The sequence below is a fragment of the Lissotriton vulgaris genome, unplaced genomic scaffold, assembly GCF_964263255.1.
Source record: "Lissotriton vulgaris unplaced genomic scaffold, aLisVul1.2 SCAFFOLD_828, whole genome shotgun sequence".
Classification (NCBI taxonomy): domain Eukaryota; kingdom Metazoa; phylum Chordata; class Amphibia; order Caudata; family Salamandridae; genus Lissotriton; species Lissotriton vulgaris.
This window is the reverse complement of record NW_028251635.1, coordinates 264,942-289,953: the sequence shown is the minus strand read 5'-3', so window position 1 is coordinate 289,953 and position 25,012 is coordinate 264,942. Positions and strand designations below refer to the sequence as shown.

Genomic DNA, 25,012 nt, shown 5'->3' with positions numbered 1-25,012 from the left:
GACAGCCCGCCGCCATCAGTATGTTGTACACATTATATTACACCACTTTACACATTAGGATGTTACTAGTTATGTTATGTTCATTGTATTAGGGCTAAGCCACCACCAGGGCTTCAGGGCGCACGCTGTTTTGATATTCCTTCTGGTGCGTGTGAGTTTCTTTTTGAAGTAGTGTTCAGATAATTAACATTAGTGTAAAATCACTTAATTGAGAGTCTATTTTTGGGCACTCCCGGGACTATGGATATATATGTATATATTTATAAATCTCTGTGGGTGGCCCCGCCCCTGGGAACGGGACCTCTCTGAAGTATATAAATACAACATATATCCCAGTGTCTACGGAAAGGGAAGAGAGAAAAGACTAAAAAAAAACTTGATTCCAACAACAAACATATGATTTATATGTATGGATTCCCATCACTCACCACACCTGGTGATTCGCTTCATCATTTGGGTATCCTTTTGTAAAGGTTGACATTCTTACTCCATAGATATCAGAGCTCTTGGATGTCAAAAGGTTTTAATTACCAAGATGAGTGGTGTATTTTTATGGTAGAGTGCATGGGAACCAAATAATAAGTGCAGTGCAAACCCAGTGAAGTGAAAACTAAAATTGATGCGTAGACATACTATGAATTTTATTGGTGTATGCTACGATCAATAGTTAAAAACAGTGTTTAGGACCAGTTTTAACAAATAGCTATCCTCAAAAGAATGGTCAACATGTTTCAGCACTATCCGGAAGATGTAACCTGTGTGCTTTCATTAGGACCTCTACAAATAATCAGGCTACTGCTATAAAACGTGAATAGAACATACATTTTTAAACCAGCAAAGGATACAAAGTGAGACAAAGTTCTCACAGTCCAGAGTTCTCCATAGGTTCACAACAGATCTGAAAAAATAATAAATGGAGTCTTAGAATGTACAGTAGAATCCTAGGGTAGAGTCCACCCATTCAAACTTTCTACAAAGTGTGGTGCCCCAAGTCTACCATCACACTCGCGCTCAACAAGAAATGAGCGTATAACCCCCATCTTACCTCGTGAATATGGAGGACAAAGCCTCACCCCACCTGGCAACGGCTCAGGATAAAGGATGCACCGCTCTAGAAGGAAAAAGTACACCAGACTAAAATTTATGTAGTGTAACTAATAACCTTCAATGTTAAAAACAAACCAAAAAATACCCAGGGTATAAGACCAACAGCCATCTATCTCATAAAACTACACACACTATCATGTTCAACAATACTTTCCTTCATTGGATGTCATCTCCATAGTGTATATACATAAAACTTAAACCCATCATGGTAGGCTGTGGTCACAAATCTAAACCTTTCATGTTAGGCTGTGGTCACAAGTAAGTAGCCATGAGCACACAGTGCTGTTTGTGCAAGGGAAGGACCTTTGAGACCGAGGGCTTTGGACGGGGCGGGGCTGGACATGCAAATTCCGCGGTGTGGGCGGAGCCAAAGGGCACAGCTCGGGGTGCCTCATTTTCTAACAGCATCTTCTGTGACTCTGGGCATCCAAAACTGCCCCCGTTTCTGTGAGTGCCCAATATATTCACAGACACCTGGAGATATCAAAACACTTTTTAAATAACACTGATAACAAGTTGATGAGCACAGCAGCAGTTTTGTGGGGGTTATTGTTAGTGTCTTAAATCTGTGCCAGTCTGCTGGGAGCGCCCGGGTGGCACCGCGGTGGGTGGAGACCTGTCCAGGCACCTGGGGTTGTGCAAAGGGAGCTGAGCCTCGACAAGCCGTGGGGCTGAGGAGGAGAGCTGTGAGGGTGCTCCAGAGCACAGCAGGTGAGTAGCATCACCGCACCCCCTCCCCATGTGAGTGCCCCGTGCTGGGCATCTGGCAGGAGGGACCATAGGCATGTATCAACGTGTGTGCTGACTCGTGTGTGCATATCTGTTGTGTGTATGTGCGTATATTTGCTTGTGCTTTTTCTGCCTGGATGTGTTGTGAACAACCTTCCGTTTCTGCACCTGGACATCTGTCAAAACCGTCTCCTGGTCTGTATGCAGGGTCGAATTGGTAACACGGGCACTAGAGGAAATGACTGAAGGGCCGGTAGCCAAGTTCCAGCTGTGGGCTTTTTTTTGGGCAGCCTGGGTTCAGTCTGTGCTGACAGGATGCCACCAGCTGCCCAGTGGGTGCCTGAGTGGCCTTTCTAGAGGCAGATGGGCAGAGGTATCACTCCCTTTCCCTTGCTGGGCCGGTCCATTAATGTATGCTGATTGAGCTGGGGCAGGGGACCTGAGCAGAAGTGGTCTCACTTGTATTCATGTGTGGCTCAGCAGTGTACACTAATCTGTTCTTTTTTAAAATCTTAGTGAAGTTAATTAAACATGCCCCCACCCCCTTTCTTTTCATAAAACTTCGCTGAAGCAGTGTTTTACGGAAAACCAATAGGCAAATGTGGGCCACTTGTTTTTGGTGTGCCTGGGCCGATTTTTGATCCCAATCCAACCCTGTATAGGTGTATCTGAGGAAAATCGAATCCAAAATCCCAAAGGCTACCACTGTCTCAAAGAGCAGGTCTAGCAGATTGTCAGAATTTGAAAACAAAAGTTATTTTCAGACTAAGCATTTAGATTGCTTATTTAGGGAAAAAAAAGTCTTTAGCTTTGCTAAGGGCCCGCTCACTTAGCATATGATGAAAACATCTGGCAGACTCTATGGAGTGGACTTTAGTGCCTTTATACTCAGTGGCCAAAAGCTAAGCAACAAATATAATGATGTGGGTGAGCAGTTTATGTTTGCATTCTTGTATTATATTAGTGTAACAAGGATTTCCTGCCTGACGATGGAAATGTTTCAAACCAAACGAATAAAGGAAAGTTGTGGTACTGAAGAGGAGTGCATTAAAACAAGAGTAAGTTAGACAACGTTGATGCAAAAATAGGAGCATTTTGAATCAGGCACACATTGGAACAAGTGCAGGATGCATGTTAGAACAGAGGAGAATAGGTATAGGGGAATACTAGGTAAGTAGCGCCTATGATCCGGAGTGTGCTGACCTAGGATAATCCTACTAGAACTGGAGGGAGATAAGCAATGTGAGTCTTGGATAGGAGCACACTAGACCACCAGGAGTGTCTAGAAGAGAAATATGCTAGGCAAGGCATGTGCTAGAGGAGGAATGAGATAGGAAAGGAATTTGATAATAGAGAAGCGCATTAAGCAAGACATGTAACAGAACATTAGTATTTCAGAACAAGTTAGACAAAGATTATGCAGAAACAGGAGCTCTGTAGGCAGAGTGTTCGGTGAAAGTCCACTATGTAAGGAATGTGCTAGAACAGGAACTCCTAGGTAAGAAATGTGCTGACACCGAAGCATGCTAGACCAGGAGTGACCTAGTTTATTGTGTGTATGTGTTTTAAAGGGATCCAGACCCCTGTGAAGGTGCAACATGGCCTCGCCAGACGACCTCAAGTTCCAAGGTAAGAGTATTTGGTTTCATTGCCATGGTGTTTCTGAACAGTAATGCCAAACCTCAGCCGTTATTGTTTTAAAAACTACATACTTGATTAAAAGAGTTAGTTAATGAATGAGCTTGTGTTTAAGGCACTTGATGGAGAGACACCGAGCCTTCAGTAATTCCTCTTCTGTCTCGATCAAGACCAGGGTCTCTCCCTAGAACGTTCTGGGTAACAATATGGTACCACAGATCTGGCATGGATGGTGGTCTTCGAATTAGATTCTATGAGCCACAAAAAGAACGTCCGAGACGATCACTTCTTAATGTGTGTCTATTATTCAGACAAGTAGTGGGGGGTCTTAGCCCTCCTCCAATCTTTCACACTGTGAGATTCTTGCCTTTTATCACTTTTAGAATTTGAAGAAGCTGCAGATTTGTTGGCCAAAAACCCTGAGGCAACAACCAGGAGCCTTGGCTACAATCAGAACCATGCAACACTTGATGTGGGCCCTGAGGAAGATCAAGATCCAGAGGGCGAGTCGGACCAAGCAGAGGTGAGACGAGGCAAAATCTTTCAGGAGCACTAGGGAGGAGTCTGGAGAGCAGCTCTCTGCCCCAACATTAACGGCCTTGGGCCAGTGTGTGATATCCTTCATAACGGATTGCGTCAGTTGTGCTGCAGTGACACCCAGTGTGTAGTTTTTGTATGTAACTGGCTAATATCCTTGGACTAGTGCAACAGTGATACCTAGTGGACCCCCACCATCTGATATTTCAGGATGGATTAGAGTGTGGCCACTGCAGCCTGAGTGACAACCACGGCATCCCATTTTCCTGAGGTTCTAGAGAGGGCATATAGACACACTTGCAATCAATCGTAAGACCCAGCAGTTAACCATAGTCCTAAATTGAGGTTTTAGTAGTGGCATATATACAATGGTGCTCAGGGGGTCACTCGGAGTATCTCATTGTCTGAGTTTGTAGATGGAGCAAGCAGGCACTAACATAGCAGTGACATCCAGTGGCCAACTAGAGGGTGGAGTCCTAGCATGTGCAGACATCGGAATGCGAGTAATAATCAGACACCAGTCAGAGTGTGTATGTAGCATATAGACACCATTATAACAGTAATACGTAAGGGCCAGAGTATCAGAAGCACAATTATTTTGTGATTAATAGTACGGAGGTGTCTCATGCCAGATTTAGGTATCTGGGATGAGGTGCCGTCACCCTAGAGGTGTGCTTTCTGTTAGGTGTTCATATATGTCGACTCTCAGTACATCAGAAATTCTACCATCTTGGTCTTACACTGACTGAGACATGTTGCACTCCTTGCAGCTGCTGGGTGGACCGAAGAAACCGACAAGCTTTTGGACCTTTGAATACTACCAAGGATTCTTCGACATCAACACTATGCAGGTGATGTAGCCTTTAGCAAAGATTTAACTACCTTTCCATGTTTAATAGTAGGTTGCTCTTTGGTATTGGCTTGAACGGAACGGAAAAAAACAAGGGCAGCAGTGTTTCTGGAATCTAGTCTCTGCGTGGCCCTGAAAGAGATCATTGTGGAAATAAACAGATAGCATAGACATCCATGAGTCAAGCACAGTATTGAATTAGCGGAGATCCTGAAAGGAGTATATAGACATGGATGCAGCAATGACAGACACAGTGTGTGGCCAGCCTATCGCACTGGCTGAGTTCCTGGAGGAGCAAAGGCAAGTCTGCAGTCCTTTCTTGTGATGACTCGGAGTACAGCATTAGATGAGGTTTATTCACCCCCTCCCCCCCAAAAAAAAGTAAGTGGTTGATGACACTCTAGGGTAGCTTATTGGAAGTGTGGCCATTCCATCATATTTGCTTCCCTTTTGTTCAGCAACTCTTTCATTAATACCCAGAGCAGTACTCATTCGCCTCTTAGGTGCCTCTTGCTGTGCACTTTTCATGGGCGGTACAAGACCTTTGAAAGGAAATGTGATATCCTGGGGTAACAAAATAGAGAGGTTCCCACCTTTGAGTGTAAAAGCACCATATGATCTTTTGTAATGCAAAAGTAATATGTTTTCATTTAACCTCCACAGAAACGTTTTTTTTAAATGGTAGGAATAGTTAAAAAATAAAACGGTGTAACTTTAGATAAGCTGCCCACTGCACATATCCAGTGTTCCAGCAAACGTCCACTCTAGATGTATTTTTCAGACCCATGTGTCTGTTGCTTATTGTTCTCCCTGGCACATTGGGTTATTCATTATTCCACATGGTTTGGATCTGGCAGCTGTGAAATTTAAATAATTGAATAGCCAAAGTGATCAGTAAAGTGAACAAGTAAAAATGGTAAAACCTACACTCATCTACCAGTGTCGTCTGCTTCAAACCCAAAGTTACAGCAGTTTAACAAGCTTCTAAAGCATCACTAAGTAGTTAGGTGATCCAAAAAATGACTAATAGGTAGGTCTTAAAGACAGCACTACACATTAGACTTCACATCTCAGTAGAAACAGTCTAGTTATCCTATGGGTACGGTTGGTCAATGACATTTTGTGGTCTTTCTGAATTTAATCAGTGGCCCATGCCCCTCCCATGGCTTGGTAACAATGTAATAATAATAATAGGCCCAGGTCTATCACACCTCTCTTCTTATCCTAGATGCTCAGTATTCATGAATTAATGCGCAGATGATAGCAGACACACTTTACCAATTAGTCTTGCAATGGAACTTTAACTGTTGCCGGCTCTCAACCTCTCAGCCATATGAGAATGCACACAGCCAGTTTACAAGAGGTTGAAGAACCGGTTTCAGATCCTGCCAAATGCTTTCAAGGGTTCCGCACAGATGATGGCACTCGAAGAGAGCCAGTTGCCTACTTGTATTGTTGCACTGCGGAACCAAGTCAAGTTTAACATGGTATTGTGTTCTTCTAATTTACATTTTATTAGAGCTTGGGCACAGCCACCATCGTTTTTGTGAAACGCCAACCAAAACTCTCCTAAAGCTTGAAATGGGAGAGATAAAGATGTAGCCATGATTTCATCTCAAGATGCCTAGTGTAACATATTTTTAACAATATTTTTAACGTTTTGTATATGTATAGCATACTTTTATGATTTTAACTAATCGAATAAAGTGGTTTGACTTGGCCTAGTGTAAATCAAGGCCAGATACGTACAACAGATGACCGCTGCAGCTGCCTTACATTCTCAATCAGAGCCAACTGAAGTTTGAGGAAAAATATGGCTATAAGAAATCTTATAACGTTGTGAAAAAGAAATGCAAATAAGTAGTATCGGAAGTATGTTTACTTTGTTTTCCATATTTTTCTGGAAAAAGAATTTCAGAAATAATGGAAAAAAATAATTTTAATACGGACATCCCTGGCGACACTTTGCTCCTGCTCAGATTCACAGGAATTATCCCCAGTTGTCTAAAATGAATCCAAAATGTTGAGTAATGTGTTGCTTTTATAAACCGAAATCGGTAATTTCTCCATTGTATCAATCAGTCTCTCAACTTCCCCACAGGTGCTGGATAGGATTAAGGCATCGGTGATCCCTTGGCCAAGAAAGAACTTTGTTCGACATCATTTGCGGCATAATCCAGATCTCTATGGTGAGTTTGGCAGCAAGAGACATGCCAGTCTGGTCAAGCAAAGCAGAAGTTGCTCAGACACTGATTGCCTGAATCAGAAGTGATAGACTAGGATAGGGTTAAGATCAGGGAACATCTTCCCCAGATCAGTTATCAGATGTTTCAGAACTCTTCCCTACGGAATTCAACTAGGTTCTTTGGGAAAACAGATCAGTAACTCTGCCATCCATCCTAACATGGACTTGATAGAAGGTATGAATTACAGCATTAAGGAAGCCCATCCTCTCTCAGCAATACCCCTAACCATAAGAGATGCACAGCACTCTAAATGGACACAGTATGCCTGGATTTGTAAGGATTGGTACTCTAAACTTCAAACTAATGATAACCAGAGATTATAGCAGGTGGAAAAGATGTAGGATCTGGCTGTGGTCAAGCTAGTGGCCGTAGTTTGCGTTTTCAGTGGTATGAGACAGTTGATTGGTCCAGTTTTAAGATTTTAACAATTTAAGACTATAGATAATCCTTTCGGAGATTATACAGTAAGATCAGAATATTTCTTTATGGCAAGGGTCCTGAATGCATGAACCCCCCTGCTTGCAAGATTGCTTGGGGCTGAAATCCAGAAGTGGCCCACGGCAAACAGAGTAGCACAAGTAGTTGACACCTAGGGGAAAATGGGGACAAAGTAGAGTTGCAGTGTTAAAATTAGGGACAGTTCAGGACCTGGAGTTTCACTTCCAAAGTCACATTCGGAAGTCCTGTGTGGCTATGATCTGAAGAGACTTGGCTTGGTATTAGTGGAGAACTGGGCAAGAAAATCCTGCAGGCATGCCCAAAGTCTTTTCTACATCAATTTAGCCTTCAGTAGCAGAAGGAAATTTCACAGGATCTTTAGCTAGAACCATCTTTCTAATGCATCAAAGATGGCCTAGTCCAGGCAGATCCTTAGCACAGCTCCTAGTGTGGTGGGTTGTTAGGCATCTTCCTCAGACACCTACTCTCTTCTCTGCCTCACTGACTTGCACACATTCCTCGCATCTATAATAGCAAAACTGGAGGTCACTCATTCTCCTGCATTGCACCCAAGAGATGGAACAACGCCCTGCAACACATCAGAGCCTCCTCCTTACTTCTTGAGTTCTGCAGGATGCTGAAGACATAGTTCTTCGTATAAGCAATATGGGACCACACTCCTGTCCAAGTGCCTGGATACTCTTTCGAGTGATTAGTGCGCTATGCAAATCAACATAGCATACTTGTGTTCACTTCAATTGCTCTGACACACTAACAGACTCTAATTTCTCCATTAAAGGGCCTTTCTGGATATGTGCCACCTTAGTCTTCACCGTGGCTATTTCTGGCAACCTTGCCAACTTCCTGGAGAAGCATGGTGATGACTCTTATCACTACAGCCCTCAGTTCCACAAAGGTAAGAACCTATCTTTCTGCATCATTTATCTCAATGAAATATTTCTTAAGACAGCAGAGTATGTAGGGTGTCTAGTGCTTAATGATTTCTTACATGTAGAAGTGTGGAAGATGATGAAAATGAATCCTGTTGAGTGCCGGGTAGTTTCCCTCACCTTCTCGATCCCCTACCATATCCAATCCATGCTTCAGCTAGTTCAGTTTAGTGCATCATCACTTGTCAAGAAACTGTCTTCCAAAACCTTTCCTAATACTGGAAATGAAGCAAACTGTCAGATTGGGGTGAAACTCCTATCCTGAAATAGGGTCTAAAAGAGGCTATGTGTCTTCTGTTCAGTAAGATGCCACTCTTATTGCAGGGCATTTCAAAATTCAGAAGTGTGTCCTTTAGTTCCGGTAATGATACTCTTCATTTAAAGGTGCTTTCAACACTGGTTATGTTTCTTGATTTTGGCCAGTCAACATTAGTTTTCAAAGTTTGTGCCTGATCCGCGCCGCCAAGAAAACAGCATTCAAGGACCGGTTGGACAACAACGCACACAACTGCAAGGAACTCTTCAACATCGTGAAAGAGCTTTCCAACCCCAGCGCAGGAAACAACGACATCACCCCATCGCAAGACCTCTGCAACTCCCTCGCTTCATACTTCCACAACAAGATCGCGGACATACACAACAGCTTCAACAACCAACCTACGCACACCATGACCGAGCAACCACCCCCCACCACCACCCTCCACGCCTGGACCCCGATCAGCACCGAAGACACCATCTGCACGATGAACTCCATCCACTCCGGATCACCGACCGACCCCTGCCCTCACCACGTCTTCAACAAGGCCGACGCTGTCATCGCACCCCACCTGCGAGACATCATCAACACATCCTTCGACACCACCATCTTCCCTGAGAGCTGGAAACTCGCCGAACTCAGCGCTCTACTCAAGAAACCAACAGCGGACCCCACCGACCTCAAGAATTACCGCCCCATCTCGCTCCTCCCGTTTCCAGCCAAAGTCATCGAGAAGACCGTCAACAAGCAGATGGCCGCCTTCCTCGAGACGAACGGATCCCTCGACCCCTCACAGTCCGGCTTCCGAGCCAACCACAGCACCGAGACCGCCCTCATCGCCGCCACCGATGACATCCGAGCCCTGATGGACAATGGAGAAACAGCGGCCCTCATCCTCCTAGACCTCTCCGCGGCATTCGACACGGTCTGCCACCGCACCCTAGTACGGCGCCTCAGCAACATCGGAATCCAGGACAAGGCGCTGGAATGGATCATCTCCTTCCTCGACGGAAGAACACAGAGAGTCCGCCTACCACCGTACAAGTCAGAGGCCTCCGAAGTCATCTGCGGCGTCCCCCAAGGATCATCTCTGAGCCCCACCCTCTTCAACGTCTACATGAGCCCCCTAGCGGCCATCGTACGCAAACACAACCTCAGCATAATCTCCTACGCCGACGACACCCAGCTGATCCTCTCCCTGACCAACGACCCCGCCGCCGCCAGAGCCAACCTGCACGAAGGGATGAAAGAGGTAGCCGAGTGGATGACGACCAGCCGCCTGAAACTGAACTCGGACAAGACGGAGGTCCTCATCCTGGGCTCCTCACCCTCCGCCTGGGACGACTCCTGGTGGCCTCCCGCCCTGGGCACCGCACCCAAACCGACAGACCATGCACGCAACCTGGGCTTCATCCTGGACCCCTCCCTCTCCATGACCAGGCAAGTCAACAACGTCTCCTCGGCGTGCTTCAACATCCTACGCATGCTACGGAAGATCTTCTGGTGGATCCCCACCGAGACCAGGAAGACCGTCACCCAGGCCCTCGTCACCAGCCGACTGGACTACGGCAACGCCCTCTACGCCGGTACCACCGCCAAGCTCCAGAAGAGACTCCAGCGGATCCAGAACGCCTCAGCCAGACTCATCCTCGACATCCCACGAACCAGCCACATCTCCGGACATCTGAGAGACCTTCACTGGCTCCCCGTCAACAAAAGAATCACCTTCCGCCTCCTCACCCACGCACACAAAGCCCTACACGACCAAGGCCCGAGCTACCTCAACAGCCGAGTCAACTTCTACGCTCCCAAACGCCACCTCCGATCAGCCAACCACGCCCTCGCCGCCGTCCCCCGCATCCGAAGAGCGACTACAGGAGGAAGGTCCTTCTCCTACCTGGCCGCCAAGACCTGGAACTCCCTCCCTCCCGACCTGCGCCTGACCCAAGACCACCTCTCCTTCAGGAAGAAGCTGAAGACCTGGCTGTTCGAGCAGTAGCGGCACCCCCCTGACCCCCCCCCCCCCCCCCCAGCGCCTTGAGACCCTACGGGTATGTAGCGCGCTTTATAAGTGTCACTGATTGATTGATTGAACATTCTACATCTCTGGCAAGATGATACCCCTCTTCTTAAATGTTTGAGAATGGCCAGCCATCCTGGTAAGAGAATCTGACACTGGCCAAACATCTTTAGGTCCTGGTAAGAATACAATCCTATCCTAAGGTATTTCTACCAAGCATTGTCGGTCCCTGGATATCCAGCTCTGAGATGTGCTCTCACGAGTGCATCCAAAGAGGAGTTTCCCTTCCCCCTGAAAGGACCACTGCTTACCTACAAATTCGACTGTGTAGGAAGAGGACCAGAACATCAGTGAAACCAAGTGAGCTCACATAAGGCCAGGGCAATAATCAGTAAGATGTCCTCATGATACAGTGTGAGTCTATGTTCTTGATCATCCGCTAGACCACTGCCATACTCTTGCCAAGTGAACTAGGAAGGCGAGTAAGGCAGGAACTGGAACATGTTCAGTTCAAAGTCTAAATACTTAAGCCGTCAAAACAGTATAGCAGGAGCAGGTCTAAGTCAACATGCACAGTCTTAGCACTTCGTATCTTGTACTGAAGAAGGTGCTGAGACAAAGTCCTTTTGTGGCTGTGCTCTTTTATATGCCTTCCCTGATTACTAGTTGATGTCAGGTGTACTGTGTGGTTGTGAGAGAGGGGTCCCTACCGGAGTGACCTGCAGTAGATAAAGCTTGTCAGCAGGTTGTTCCTCCGTGCTTCGCATTATTTCCTAAAGCCACTTGCTGTGTGGACTGCCCCCCACACACACACACACACAATGGCCTTATTCTCTATGCTTTCTTTCCTGCTGCTGCAATGCCACGTTGTCACCTCTTTCCCTGTAGCCCAGCTACAGGGGAATGTGTTTGCTCTGAAGTGTGGGGTTTAGTGGTAGAATGAGTGCAAGAGCACTGAAACTCCTACCCTAAGTTATTTGAGACAGATCAAACACCCATCATCCCTGGTAGGATGATACAGCTAGAAGTTATTTCTGCAACTTGCCAATTATCCTTCTTAGTTCCATGGTAAGGAGACACTCTTGTGCAAGGGTGTTTGATACTGGCCCCTCATTCAATAGATGGACTCCTATCAAAAGATGTTTCTGAAACTGGCTATACGTTGTTCATCCTTTGTAAAATGCCCCTATTATTTAAAGGTGCTTCCAGGATGGGCTGTGGCAGGATGACCATTCCACTCCTAATGTGTTTGTAAGATTAACCAGTCGATTTCAACTGTCTTTTAGGACACTATTGTTCTAATGTGTTCATAAGACTAGCTAAAACGTCCTTCATTCACAGCAACGAGTCATGGCCATGCCTAATTAAAAATCTGGATGGCTGATGCTTCTTCATTACAGCTACCAAATAAAATGTGTTTAATTCTCCCTTATCCCCCCTCTCCTAGTGTCCATTGCAGGAATAGTCATCTACAGCTATGCTTGGCTGGTGCCCCTGGGACTATGGGGCTTTCTGAAATGGAGGCAGGGGTATAGCGCAGGAGTGGACACCTACAGTTTCTTGGAGACCGTGTGTGTGTATGGCTATTCGCTCTTTGTGTACATCCCAACTGCGGTAAGTTACCAGAGGTCACTGTTTTGTCTTTATATGTAGGTGAGAAGGCAGGTAGCTCATTTGCTGTCTGGCTTTTTATTTTTACTCGTGTACAGAGCACAAATATCACTATGATGGCAGAAGAGCAATCAGCAGATTTAAAGTGTCTTCATTTGGGGTAATCACTGGCATGAGCTATGTGCCCGATCTGCCTTCTTAGGGTGCATGTGTTCTCTCCCTTGATTAATAATTAGCCTGTGCTCAACTGGAAAAGACATAATAATAATAAAGAAATGTATAAAGCGCATGGTTACGCCATCTCGGCGTGTCCCCGCGCTATGTGAGAGGGAGGTGGCAATTCCCGCACCAGAAGGCCACATCGTGCTAAGCAGTGAACAAGTAAGTTTTCAGCAACTTTCTAAATTTAGCTACATACATACAATTTTTAACCCCAGGAGTGCTTATTTTCACTCAGACTAGAACCCTGTACCCCAAGAACCAAGGTCTGAAATAATTTGAAGCTATTTATTGCTCTCTCAGTAGCAAATGTTTCAGGCAATTTGTAACATGCCATATTGGAGAATTGTGGGAAACGGTAGAAGAATGGACAAGCATTGATCAGCTATGGAGGTCCGACGTCCGTGTCAAAGAGGGCATGAAAAAACATGTTTTAGTGTCAGATCAAAATTCCTGCCAAGGATGTAATGGAACTGAATTCCATGATTTAGCAGATTGCACAGAGAATGATTTCCCGTCTAGTTGTAGGTTCTGAGGCTGGGGATGTCAATCTTTGATTTAGATCGGACACTCCTTCTCTGCTCATACATGCACAATGTATTGTAGAGAAAGCAAGGACAGTTCACACTGATGGGTTTGTGTGTTTTGCAAGGAGCTTAGGAAGAGATTGCCTGGGATTTAGAAGTCCCTGTAGAGCCGGAGAGAGGTTTCCATGAACGCAAGTGCAGCCTTTGTCTGTGCAGTGTTATGCCAAAACTTGCAAGTCCACTTTCAATAACATAGGCACATTGGTGGTCACTGTGCCTGGGAAATCGGAGAAAAAGGAAAATCATGCTTATTTGTCATAAGCATATGGAAAGGGGATGTTTAACCAGCTGTGCCAGCCAGACATAGATTAGTATCCATGACAGTTCCCAGTTATTTTGTAATTTTTGTGCATATAGGTACTGGAGAGTCAGCTAGGCTTGTGTTCATAAAAATAAAATAGTGTCATTCTACCAGGAATCCCTTAAAGCACACTAAAGTAGGGGAGGGAATAAGAAGAAATTCACTTTATTAAAAGGAAGTTATTGGTATTTATCTGTATCAGGGGGTATTGTATTATCAAATAACATACAATTTGACTACCAAAGTATGTACACACTGCACCCAACTGTTAAAATTCCCAACCCAAAGACAGAAATTTGCATTTTACGATTAAATCTGCAACTGTAACCGCTCCCCTGTCACATCCCCTGCTAATTACTTCACAAATTGAATCAGTGGCAACATCACATTTCGTACCACCATTGATGTAAATTGATTTATGTAAATTGAGCAACCAGGACTGTATGCATGTTCTACTGATTTGCCCTGCGCTCCGTAAATTGCGCTCCAGATGGTTAAAAGTTATTTGTCTCCGCCTTGGCATCGTCACTTTGAACGGCTTTCTTCATGCACTTTACTGCCCTCCTAATGAAATGTTCTGTTCCCATATTTTTAACTTTTTTAAAGGTTTTTTAGCTATTTATTAACATGTCTCTGGAGATGTTTTGACTTTCCGACCTCCCGTAGATTTGTTTTGCATGTCAGTTTTGTATTTAACCTTGTTTCTCAAATGTCATAATTTTGTTATGTATTTGTTTTGTTTTTCTTAATCTGTGTACTTTATGTGGCCCTCTTTTGAGAGCCAAAACATAATAAATAAATAAATAATAATAATACCACCATTGACATTATCCAGTGTAAAGGTCCGAGGATATGGGAACATGTTGGACCCACTAGGAGGAATATGGAAGAGCGAGTTGGAGAGTTGAAAGAAGCCTAGTTAAAGGACAGAGGCTCTGGCTTCCTTTATTAAAGCTTTGTTCACTCACAGACATTGAGAGCGTATAAGCCAGCAAGTGGTGTTACTGGAGTAAAATAGGATGCTTACGTTCACATTTGTGCTCAAAAGATTTTAATTCAATTTAATAAACAAACATCCTAAAAAATTATTACTTTTCCACAGGAGGATATACATTGTACAGCAGATCCACAGAGCTCCTACGAGCAATACATTTGTGCGCTAAAGATTTTGAGTGTTTAAAATATTGTTTTTATCTGCTTCTCTTACTCAGCTCCTGTGTCTGATCCAGACCCCCTGGCTACAGTGGACACTCATCTTGTGTGCTACACTTATTTCCGGCTCTGTCCTTGTGCTAACCTTCTGGCCCAACATCCAAGGCGACACCAAGTTGGTGGCAATCTCCACCATAGCCAGTCTGGTAGTGCTGCACATCCTCCTCGCCATCAGTTGCAAGGTATGTTGGTTGAACATCACTCCTCCATGAGAGTATCATGAGCCCAATTGAGAGAATTTGAACAAGTCTTGTTGAACACGCATTGCATTGTCAATGACTGGGCTATTAAAGGCATTTTCCCTTTTGTTTCTCATTGTCCTGATGATCGTTTTAAGGCAATCCTGCCATCTAGTTAAGCATATTCAAAACCTATACAATTTTGCATACATTTGCAAAGACACCAAGAAAGTGTTGCTGTAGTAGACATTCTGAACAATTGTCCAACACAAACTTGAAAGGAGAGGATGGGAACGTTACACTTTCTTTCCAAACTAAAACAGTAAATCTCCAGAAAAAATGAAGTTGCAGCTGTAACTTTAGAGTGATATTGTCCTCTAGTGTGGAGAAGATTTTAAGTTGGGACATGGCACAAATACGTTTTTTTTAATTCTGAAACAATTCTCTCTGATTCCTCCGTTAGAGGCATGAACACGAGTATCTTAAGACATCCAGGCAGCGAAATCCAAAATGCTCATAAGTTTTATTTCTTAAAAGAAACACAGCCCTATCCGAAAGTGGATCAGTTTGGCACTAAGCTGATAAATCAGTAAAGTTTACTGTCTTGCAAAGTGTCACACATCTGATCAGAGTAACACATATTTTAATTGTTCCCATGGAGTATGGCATGCGTTTCTGTTTTTATAGAACATAACTCTGCCATGGTGAAGCTTCTAGGAGGTTCGAAATGCGCTTGAAGCAATACATATGCTGGGCAGCAGGAGTTTTCTGCATCTGAGAAATTTTCAGAGGCCGCCTTTTGAGCATTTTGCTCCGCTTCTGATTTTCAAGTATCTTAACTTCTGAATTTCACAAGCAAAGATGATCTGTTGCTCAAATGTGAATTTACCTTGAAAAAATGAAAGAGGAGGCATATGGCAAAACAGGAACTGGTGCCATTTCCACGCTTACGGCCACTGCAGCCCACTTAAGGGTGGTTTTACTCAGTTTGTGGGGCCCCATTTAGTGGAGTTTTTCTGGGCTTGCTCTATGTTTTGGCCCTTCTTACTTAGCCATTGCATGTGTGGGTGTGGTGGCCAGCCCCCCTCCAGTTCTGGGACTCTTCCCATGTGGCTGGTGGGGGCACTTCCTTGGGTTGGTGTATCATTTGCTGGGTTTGGCGAGTTCTTGTTCTTAGCAAACTGGATTGACATTTTCAGTTTGGTATTAGGTCCCGTCCCAAGATATTAGTCAGGAAGAAGGAAAAGTACAACAACTGTTCCTTCACCCTTTTCCCCTAGCTCCAGCTTATTGGGTTTGATAAAGGGGATCCCTGCCACCATGCCCAAGACCCCTTGTATGGTTGCAGTGCTCTTTGATAGGGGAACTGACTACTCCCGTAGGCATGACTTTGTCGCCCCCGTGTCTAGTGGAAAATGGTAAGGTGTTCTGTTTATGAGCATCATTACCACCGAGTCCTCCTCAGAGCAGCCTGGGGCAGACAGTAGTGTGTGTGTGTCTTTGTATGTTCTATCGGTTTTTGGTGGCATGACTAGTCCTGCATCCTCACACTCGCTGTTTGATCCTCGGGGACTGGTGTCCTCTTCCTTGCACTTGCTAGTCATGTTACTGTTTAGATCCACTTTGAGGTTCCTGATCGCTGGTGGAGTGTATGTAATGGTGGCTAAATGCAGCGGGGTTAGAGCTTTGGAGGATTCTAGCACCAAACTGGGGTGAGGCTGAAGTCTCTTGGGTTAGCCAGTCGGGCAACCTCCCAACCCTAGATCTAGTGGCTCGCTACCCGGTGGGGAGGGACCCTCGGGCCCCTTGTCTGGCGAGTTAGTGTAACCTAGTGCAGGAACGGCCAGGATGGCTGGCATCAGACACAGCGCCTACGTGTTGGTGCATGGTGGGGGAGGTGCGTACTCCTTGCTTCTGGATTCTGGGACAGACTTGTAGGTCGGGCCACCTTGAAGATGGCCCATAGTTCCAACAGTGCCTTTCTTTTAGTCTTTGTCTGTCCTACGTATTTTGTCTGAATGTGCACCCTCGTGTGTTCTATTATGTTTGTGTTAAAGGATTCCCCTTCTGGCCAGAGGAACCCATGTGTCTTAGTATGTTTATTCCATTCAAGGCAAAATAGATCTAGCTTTTTAGCCTGCATGGGTAATCTAGTTTGGATATGGTTAAAAGGTGACTCCATGATCGGTTGGGAACGTTTCAAGGAATTTAGTGCACTTCTAACTTCAAGGCTTTTTAGATAATCCTAAATCTAACTCTGATTATGGGTAAAATATGTACAAGGGATTATGCCGGGGATAACTACTTTACTACGAGCGCGGCTTTAGGACAAAGATTCAGCAAACAAATTTTCACAATGCATAAAATAAACACATATGAAGGGTAACAACCTGTAAGAAAGTGCTGTGATTAATTCAAAACATTGTGAATTGTACTTTTAGCAGCGAATTAGCGAATATGAAAAGTGTCAATTTCTTCATACGGACATAGAAACGTTAACAAGACATAACATTCAACATGAAACGGTTGCGATAATTTATCAGCACCACAACATCAAGAAAAAATGCTTCAATTGAAAACCAAAATGAAAATGGAAGAGAAAAAAATGAGGAAAAAATGATGACTTTGTCCAAAAAACCTAGCACGTGCCGCTCAATGACATGGGGAGTCTCTGCATGTAACTAGGTGAGCCCAAATATTTGTCAATATTGGCTCTGTAACAAAGATAGCAACAATTTAAATGGAGAAGGAGCAACTCGCAACTACATGCCCTCCTTGGCCAAGCACAAGCTGCACCCTACTCTCCAAGATCCTGATCTTCCCTAACGTCCAAATTACACCCTATGTAACACCCAGGGGCATGCATACCACCTGTGTCATGCCTAGTGGTCCAAGCGAATTAAAACTCTCACTTCTTTCATATACTACCAGTGTTAAGAAACCAATAGCACAAAAAAAACTCCTTTAGACTTAAAAATCAAGATTGAGATGCTGGCTCTATATCACACCCAGAGAATATGAGTACAGTCTGTGCCATGCCCAGTGGTCCAAGCGGTTGGGCCCCACCTCAGTATCACACCCAGGGATCAAACTTACCCTCTGTATCTCTCCAAGATGTCCCGGTATCATACCCAGAGACAAGCGAACCCTCTTTTTCACGCCAAACGGTCGAAGCAACTAAACAACCCTCACCTTTCCTAGCGTGCTATCTGAGAAAGGTGTCCTCTGGAGGAATGCATCCGAGGCAGTCATGCGACTACTAAGCTCGAACACATAAAATAGGCAATATGTCAGATTGCTGTTAGTGGCAAGGTGCTCAGGTTAGATTTTTACACTTCTTCCTAGTTTGCCATACGCCAAATGCCTGTACTAAGGATCAGATGTAGTCTCTTACCCACTGACGGCGGCTTCAGGACAGAGCTCCACCCTGCAGATTCAGCAGAAATTCCAATCAATTGCGGCTTCAGCTTGCCATTCTTGCTGCGCAGATGTGAATGCGTATGGGCTGGGTCCGGTTTCTTCAGCTGCAGTTGGGTTCGACGAACCAATCTATCCTATCTGGCTTGCCAAAATGTTACTCGAATATAAATTTACCTTGGGGAAAAAAATAAAAGACGAGGTATTTGGCAAAACAGGAACAGTTGGTTTAATTAAACGCAACGGCCGGTTGAACAGGCAAGAGTCTTGGTCTGATAACTGTCTCAAAGCACATTAGTCATTTGATAAGAAGCACAGGTGGGTCTTGACCTTGCTTGAACACAATGTGGGATCAAAGGATGTGTGTCCAGATGTCCGGCATGGGGAGCGTGTGATCATTGCGTGTAGTGTGCATGCTGTGTTATGTTTGACTAGTTTTTTTAACTTAGTGTGGCATCTGAATTTATGGTGTTATGGGAATGCGCGCTCCTCTGGCCAAACATGTTTTATTGGGGCAAATATCATAAGACCATTGTGGTGGGAACAATCTGGGTTTCTCAGTTTGCATCTTTGCCGAAGGGTTACAGGTCACGCTACCTGTGATCAGTCAAATCATTGCATCAGGCCTAGGTCGCAGGGCCTATCTGACCACGTATTTCTGACTCTGGCTGATGGGAATGTCATATAGGGTGGATTCAGCAACAGCAATGCGAGTTCATTGTTATACATACATATGTCATGGCATACATCGTATTTTTCAATATTAAAAATATATAAAACTTGCCTAAAAAAGTAAGAAATAACACTGTCATTCCAATGTAGAGTATCAGCAGGAGTTGCAACAAAAATCACTCACTTGCAAATATTGTGCAAGCTTTTGGTTGCTTTGTGTGAGAATGCTGTAATTGTTCCTTTGAATACCAGTGTGTCTCAGACACATAAGTACTTTACATAATCATACAATCATTCATATGTATCATTGTGACATGCCCAAGTGAGTGGGGCCACAGGGTTGTAGTGTGCTTAGCAGGGAGTAGAATTCAGTGGTTAGGGTCCAAGCATGTCCCTAAGTTGCTTTTTTTGGTTTAATTTCCAGCTCTACTTCTTTGAAGTGCCTCCACATAGCTCCAAGGTACCCGATGCCACCACCACAGTAGCATCCTCAACGAAAGCCTTGACGCAGTCTAAGAACTAGAATTGACACCACCTGCGTGCCTCTCAATAACTGATAGAAAAGGTAAGATGGGCAAGGGAATGTCACAGGCCGTTCATCCAAGGAGAATAGGGAAAAGCACAAATTGATTAGCATCATAAGAGGCCACAAATGAGTTAACAGGGTATAGCTTTCATGGGATAAGGTGTAAGAGAAATAAGGATCCCAGAGCCCATTTTAACACCCAAAACCTCCATTAAGGAAACTGAAAACGGTGCTGACACTGGCGTGGCCCAAGGGGCAGGTGGTATATGCTGTATCTATCACGCTCGGCCATCTTCACTCATGCAGCAGAGAACTCTTACCAATAACCGTGTCTGATAACTTAGTTACCTAATTTAGAGTTTCACATTCGTACAGAGGGTGTGCGAAACATATCTGGAAATCTCCATACTGAGCTTCCTAAGCCTCTTCTATCCACATATTTTATTTTTAAATGAAAACTATCATTAGAAAATCTTCACTGTCGTACATATATGGTCTTTGCGGCCATGCTGAACTCAATAATTGCAGAAACCTTTGGGAGTTGTACATCAATGTATCTTTAATGCAAAAAGGGAGTTGCTGTTCCTGTTTTAGAGGCAGAAGAAGGAAAAGGAAAGAGACACAGAAAAGTACTCTAGTCGTGTGCTACTCTATCTATGGGGACAGTGTGTCCCCATCTTAATGCCCTCACAGATCCCGAAAGATGTCATGCTTCATCATTGGACTTTTGCTCCTCGTCGGGCCGGCGCTGTAATGCCCTACGGGTCCCCCGAAGAGTCTCTTTATTGGAGATCTTTTGATGAAGCCGTTTGGGGGGGTTAGTGGCACTGAAGTCCTAGATGATGTGTTAAAAAATGGCTGGAGGGAGAGTGAATAATTTTATTAAGGTGATCCCTCTGTCATTATTAAAAAACGTGAGTAGTGCTGCTCTAAGGTGTATTATGTCCCTCTGTAGCTAAGTAAACCATATGTCCCTCATGGACACATATCGCAGTCTACATGTTTCGTGCTTGTAAGTGGTCTTAGGAGGAGATCCAGAGTGCTTAGTCAGGACCAATATATTATATAGATATATATATATATATATATATATCTCAATAGTGGCCTAAAGGTATTAGTGGTGCTGGATTGTTGAAGGGAGTAGCACTACCGAGCTGAATCATCTGTGTGCCTCTCGCCATCTCCGCCGGTCACATTGAAGAAACTTCCTTGAGTAAACTCTCACTGATCTCATGTGGACTTAACAGCAATACGAAGGGACGTGCTACTCCCTTCAACAATCCAGCGACACCAACACCTTTAGGCTGCTATTGATATATATATATTTTTTGGTCCTGACAAAGAGCTCTGGCACTCCTCCTGAGACCACTCACAAGCGCAAAACATGTTGACCACGTAATGTGTCCATGAGGGACATATGGTTTACTTAGCTACAGAGGGACATAATACCCCTTAGAGCAGCACTACTCACGTTTTTTTAAATAATGACAGAGGGATCACCTTAATAAAATTATTCACTCTCCCTCCAGCCATTTTTTAACACACCATCTAGGACTTCACTGCCACTTACACCCACGAACCCATACGCCTTCATCAAAAGATCTCCGATAAAGAGACCCTTCGGGGGACCCATTGGTCATTGCAGCGCCAGCCCGACGAGGAGCAAAAGCCCAATGATGAAGCATGACATCTTTCGGCATGTGTGAGGGTATTAAGATGAGGACACACTGTCCCCATAGATAGAGTAGCACATAACTAGAGTGCTTTTCTGTGTCTTTCCTTTTCCTGCCTCTAAAACAGGAACAGCGGCTCCCTTTAGGCATTAATTTAACTTCAGGAGCTCGAGTCACTGGACCTAATAAATAGCTCCTAGTGTCCCCATCTTCATAAATAGAATCACTGGAGCTGTATTTATTTATAAAACTTGTAGAGCGCACGAATACCCGGAGGTGTCTCGGCGCTTGACAGAAGATCACAGTGTAGCTGTATTTGTGGGTAACATGCATGTCTATTGATTAAATAGCCAGGTTTTTAGCTGTTTTCGGAAAAGAGTTAAAGTTGGACTAGTTTTAAGGTGCTTGGGAAGAGTGTTCCACAACTAAGAAGTGGCAATCGAAAAAGATCTGTCTCCCCATGTTGCTTTCTTTGTTTTGGCTATCTCCAGGAGATATGCCTTAGAGGATCTGAGAGTGCGGGCTGGCCTATAAGGACAGAGAGAATGTTTTAGGAAAAGCGGGCCTTTTTCATGGAGGGTCTTGAAGGCTGAGCAAAAGGCTTTAAATGCAATTCTCTGCCTCACAGGAAGCCAGTGGAGTTTACGAATGACATTTGAGATGGGTTTGAATTTAGGTGTTGAGGTGACAAGTCTGGCAGCTGCATTCTGTACCAGCTGAAGTTTGTTTAAGACCTGTTCTTGTGCGTTGAGCAGTAGAGAATTGCAATAGTCGACTCGGGACATGAGCAGAGTGGAAATCAAGGTTTTTATGGTATTTAAAGGAAGATAAGGGAGCAATTTCCTAATCATTTTTAACGTAAAAAAGGAAGCGGAAACTATAGCGTTAGCATGATGTATATAGGAGAGTTTTTCGTCAAAAATCACTCCCAAGTTCCTAACTTTATTAACTGGAACAGGAGGAGGTCCAAGTTCTTGAGGCCACCAAATGGGGGACCAAGTGGGGGTGAGTTTGACAAAAACCATGACCTCGGTTTTGTCAGAGTTAAGCTTTAGGCAATTTTTACTCATCCAATTGCTGATGGCATGCATTCCCAGTTTGAAGTTGTTAGCTACTTCCAGACCATTGTTGATGGCAAGGACAATCTGAGTATCGTCAGCATAAGATGTAACTGCAACATGTATACATTGGCCAAGAATTGAAATGTGTTGTAGGCTTTGTGAAAAAACAGCTGGGTGGGAATTTAGTAAATTCAACACAGTTAGACAAGATTTTTAACTCTCATGTGTCCCTCACAAAAGGGAATGTTTTACAAAATGAACACCTCGAAATCAGCAATTGTTTACCAGCCCTGTAACATGTTTCTGCAGATTTTAGGGGTCATTATAATACCAGAGCGTGTCAAAAACTTGTGAAAAGAGAAGTCTCCAGTCTTTTGAGTAAGTTATAATGCAAAATGAAGGGAAAGTTACGGGACATGCCATACTGGTCCATGTCAGGGACATCAACTCAACTCCCATAATAAAGTGGGACCGATGGAAGTAGGGCACTGCATAGACAACGGAACGTGAAGGGGGACAAATGCCTATCCTGTTCTAGTATCAGAAGAATACTCATGCTTTTCATCATTGGAGAACTGGTCCAGTCAATAACCAACCCCAGCTCTAGTCAAGTGGAAGGTGCAGTCAATATACAGACACATGCAACCAATCATTTATGCTACAGAAGATCCAATTGATCTAGATAAGGGATGTGTTTAGGAAGAACCTATTGAAGATGAAGTTTTTCATTCGTTTTTGGGAGGCTGGTCTAGAGGCTAAGGTCCAATTTGTGAAAGGATTGAGTTCCAAATTATTGGGGGCACTTCCAGAGAATGATTGTTCAGCGCCTAACTTTTTCTGAAGGCCAAAATGTAAAGTAGTAGGGAGGCTGTAATGCAAAGTTGTTGGGAGCCACCAAAGGGTTTAAGTTTCTTAGCAAGGTCCAAAAACATCGGCAGTGGGTCAGCAGTAAACCGGTCCTCATTGCACACACAAGTCTACAACTGTAGAGTAGGCAGCTAAATGAGCGAGCCAATGAATGCCTCTGACACATCGAAATCCTTTTTGCTTCTTCATGATGCAACATCTGATGTGGACCAGAATTCATGTTTACATTTTTTTTTCATTTCCCATCTGCAGGTTTTATTCAAGCCACAACTTATCCAGATAGCACCTGTGCTGCTGGGAAGAGTTCCACGGTGACATTCGCCATTAAAAATCCTTGTCAACAGCTGGCAATCTTGAGTTCCCATCTCACTGGTGAACATTCTCCAAAAAGTTGGTACTGTGCAGTCATTTGCATTCTACAGACAGGAAAAGTAGCATGTCGATTTACAATCACTTGGACAAACTACCCACTTTCCTTGGCACCAGCTTTAATAATGAAGAAGCTATCAGTTCTTGCCCACGTTCTTTATCTGAAGGACAGCGACCCTTTTGAAATATTTCTTCAACAGACTAGTGATGCGGGGTGAGGACTATTTTCAATCAGCATCTGTTCACAGCAAAGAGGAAAGTGGCGAAATGCAAACTGCAGTTCCACTCGAAGGGAAATTGGAAAGTGCGACCGTCCAAGTGCCCACTAGAAAAAATAGATCATCAAACAATGAACCGAAACCGCCTAGAGAGAATACTACTAGCTTGTGAAGACCACTATTGAATGAGAAAGGGTTGCACCCGACTTGGAATAAAGAAGGATTCAGCAGTTTCACCTTTCACTGCTAGCCCATCACCTTAAGCCTTTTCTTACAAAATTTCTAGCGTACTAAAATGCTAATATCTCTGATCAGACGTTTTCGTTTTCAACTGCAGTGGGATCTATGGCTAATATCTTTTAAGGCACAGTTAATATCGTTTAAAGTGCACTTGTTGAGAGTTTTTTTTCTATGCTATAAATTATAAAGCAAACCATTTATTTCTGTGAATGGTATAAAAAGTTGTTTTTTTTGACTGCTCGTTATGGAAGAAGATGATCTCAAATGGTACAAATTTTCATTGCAGATTAAGTCACTTCCAGAGGCAGTGCTGCAAAATATTCTCCAATAGTTCAGTCTAAATATAGATATGTATTTATTTCTCAAGTTTGGTGTCTCTCAGGAGACTTTGTCCGAGATATTGGTTTAAGTAATCCACCATTTTAAATGCAGTACTATTAACCTTTTAGGCCAGGTACAGCATTGTAGGAGGAGGTCAGATTTCCATAACACAGAACAGGAGCAGAAGACTAGCAAGAGTCCAACAGATGCGGGAGAGGAACAGAATAGGAAAAAGCTATGCAAGCTTCCCTCACACAGAGAACAGCTACAGCATAGGTAATGGTGGAGTAAGGTTCCGGAACACAACACGACAGAAGCATTTCCTCAACACAAAAATTAGGTGCATGATAGAAAGCACTCATCACACACACAAGAGCAAGCTTTCGTCGTATACAGAACAAGTACTAAATGAACAGCAGCAATGCAATCTTCTTTCTCCTTCAAAACAGGAGAGCATAGGCAGCAACTACACAAGCTTCCAACACATGGGAAATGGGTACAGGAGCCTTTGTACCAATGCTTCACTTGTACTTAGGTTTTCAAGCTTCCATCAGATGTGGAAGACTTACAGCATGAGCAGCTGCAATGAAAGCACCCTTCACATACAAACAAGGAATAGCATAATCAGCGGCTATGCAAGTTTCCATGACATGGGAAAATGGTGCATGAGCAGCTGTACTGGAAGCTTTCTTCACACAGAGTAAGCACATCAAGCACAGCAGGTATGCAAGCTTCACCACTAAATCTATCAGATATGAACGAGTTAGA

The 25,012-nt window shown here is 44.1% G+C and overlaps 1 protein-coding gene across 4 annotated transcripts in view; it reads left to right on the top strand.

The window, feature by feature from the left end:
* The window catches only part of LOC147662819 (protein YIPF1-like), a 102,008-nt gene extending 77,864 nt beyond the window's left edge, over window positions 1-24,144 (top strand). For 3 of the 4 annotated variants that reach the window (XM_086950888.1, XM_086950891.1, XM_086950890.1), the window contains 9 exons: window positions 3,408-3,465; window positions 3,858-3,997; window positions 4,782-4,862; window positions 6,963-7,050; window positions 8,345-8,461; window positions 12,219-12,385; window positions 14,701-14,883; window positions 19,394-19,534; window positions 23,349-24,144. In XM_086950888.1, coding sequence (XP_086807014.1) covers window positions 3,435-3,465; window positions 3,858-3,997; window positions 4,782-4,862; window positions 6,963-7,050; window positions 8,345-8,461; window positions 12,219-12,385; window positions 14,701-14,883; window positions 19,394-19,492 — 906 coding nt within the window. In that variant the 5' untranslated portion in view covers window positions 3,408-3,434 and the 3' untranslated portion in view covers window positions 19,493-19,534; window positions 23,349-24,144. Of the gene's footprint in view, window positions 1-3,407; window positions 3,466-3,857; window positions 3,998-4,781; window positions 4,863-6,962; window positions 7,051-8,344; window positions 8,462-12,218; window positions 12,386-14,700; window positions 14,884-19,393; window positions 19,537-23,348 lie in introns of all 4 variants that reach the window. The other variant, XM_086950889.1, reaches the window with a different exon arrangement.
* The last annotated feature ends 868 nt before the right edge of the window (window positions 24,145-25,012 follow it).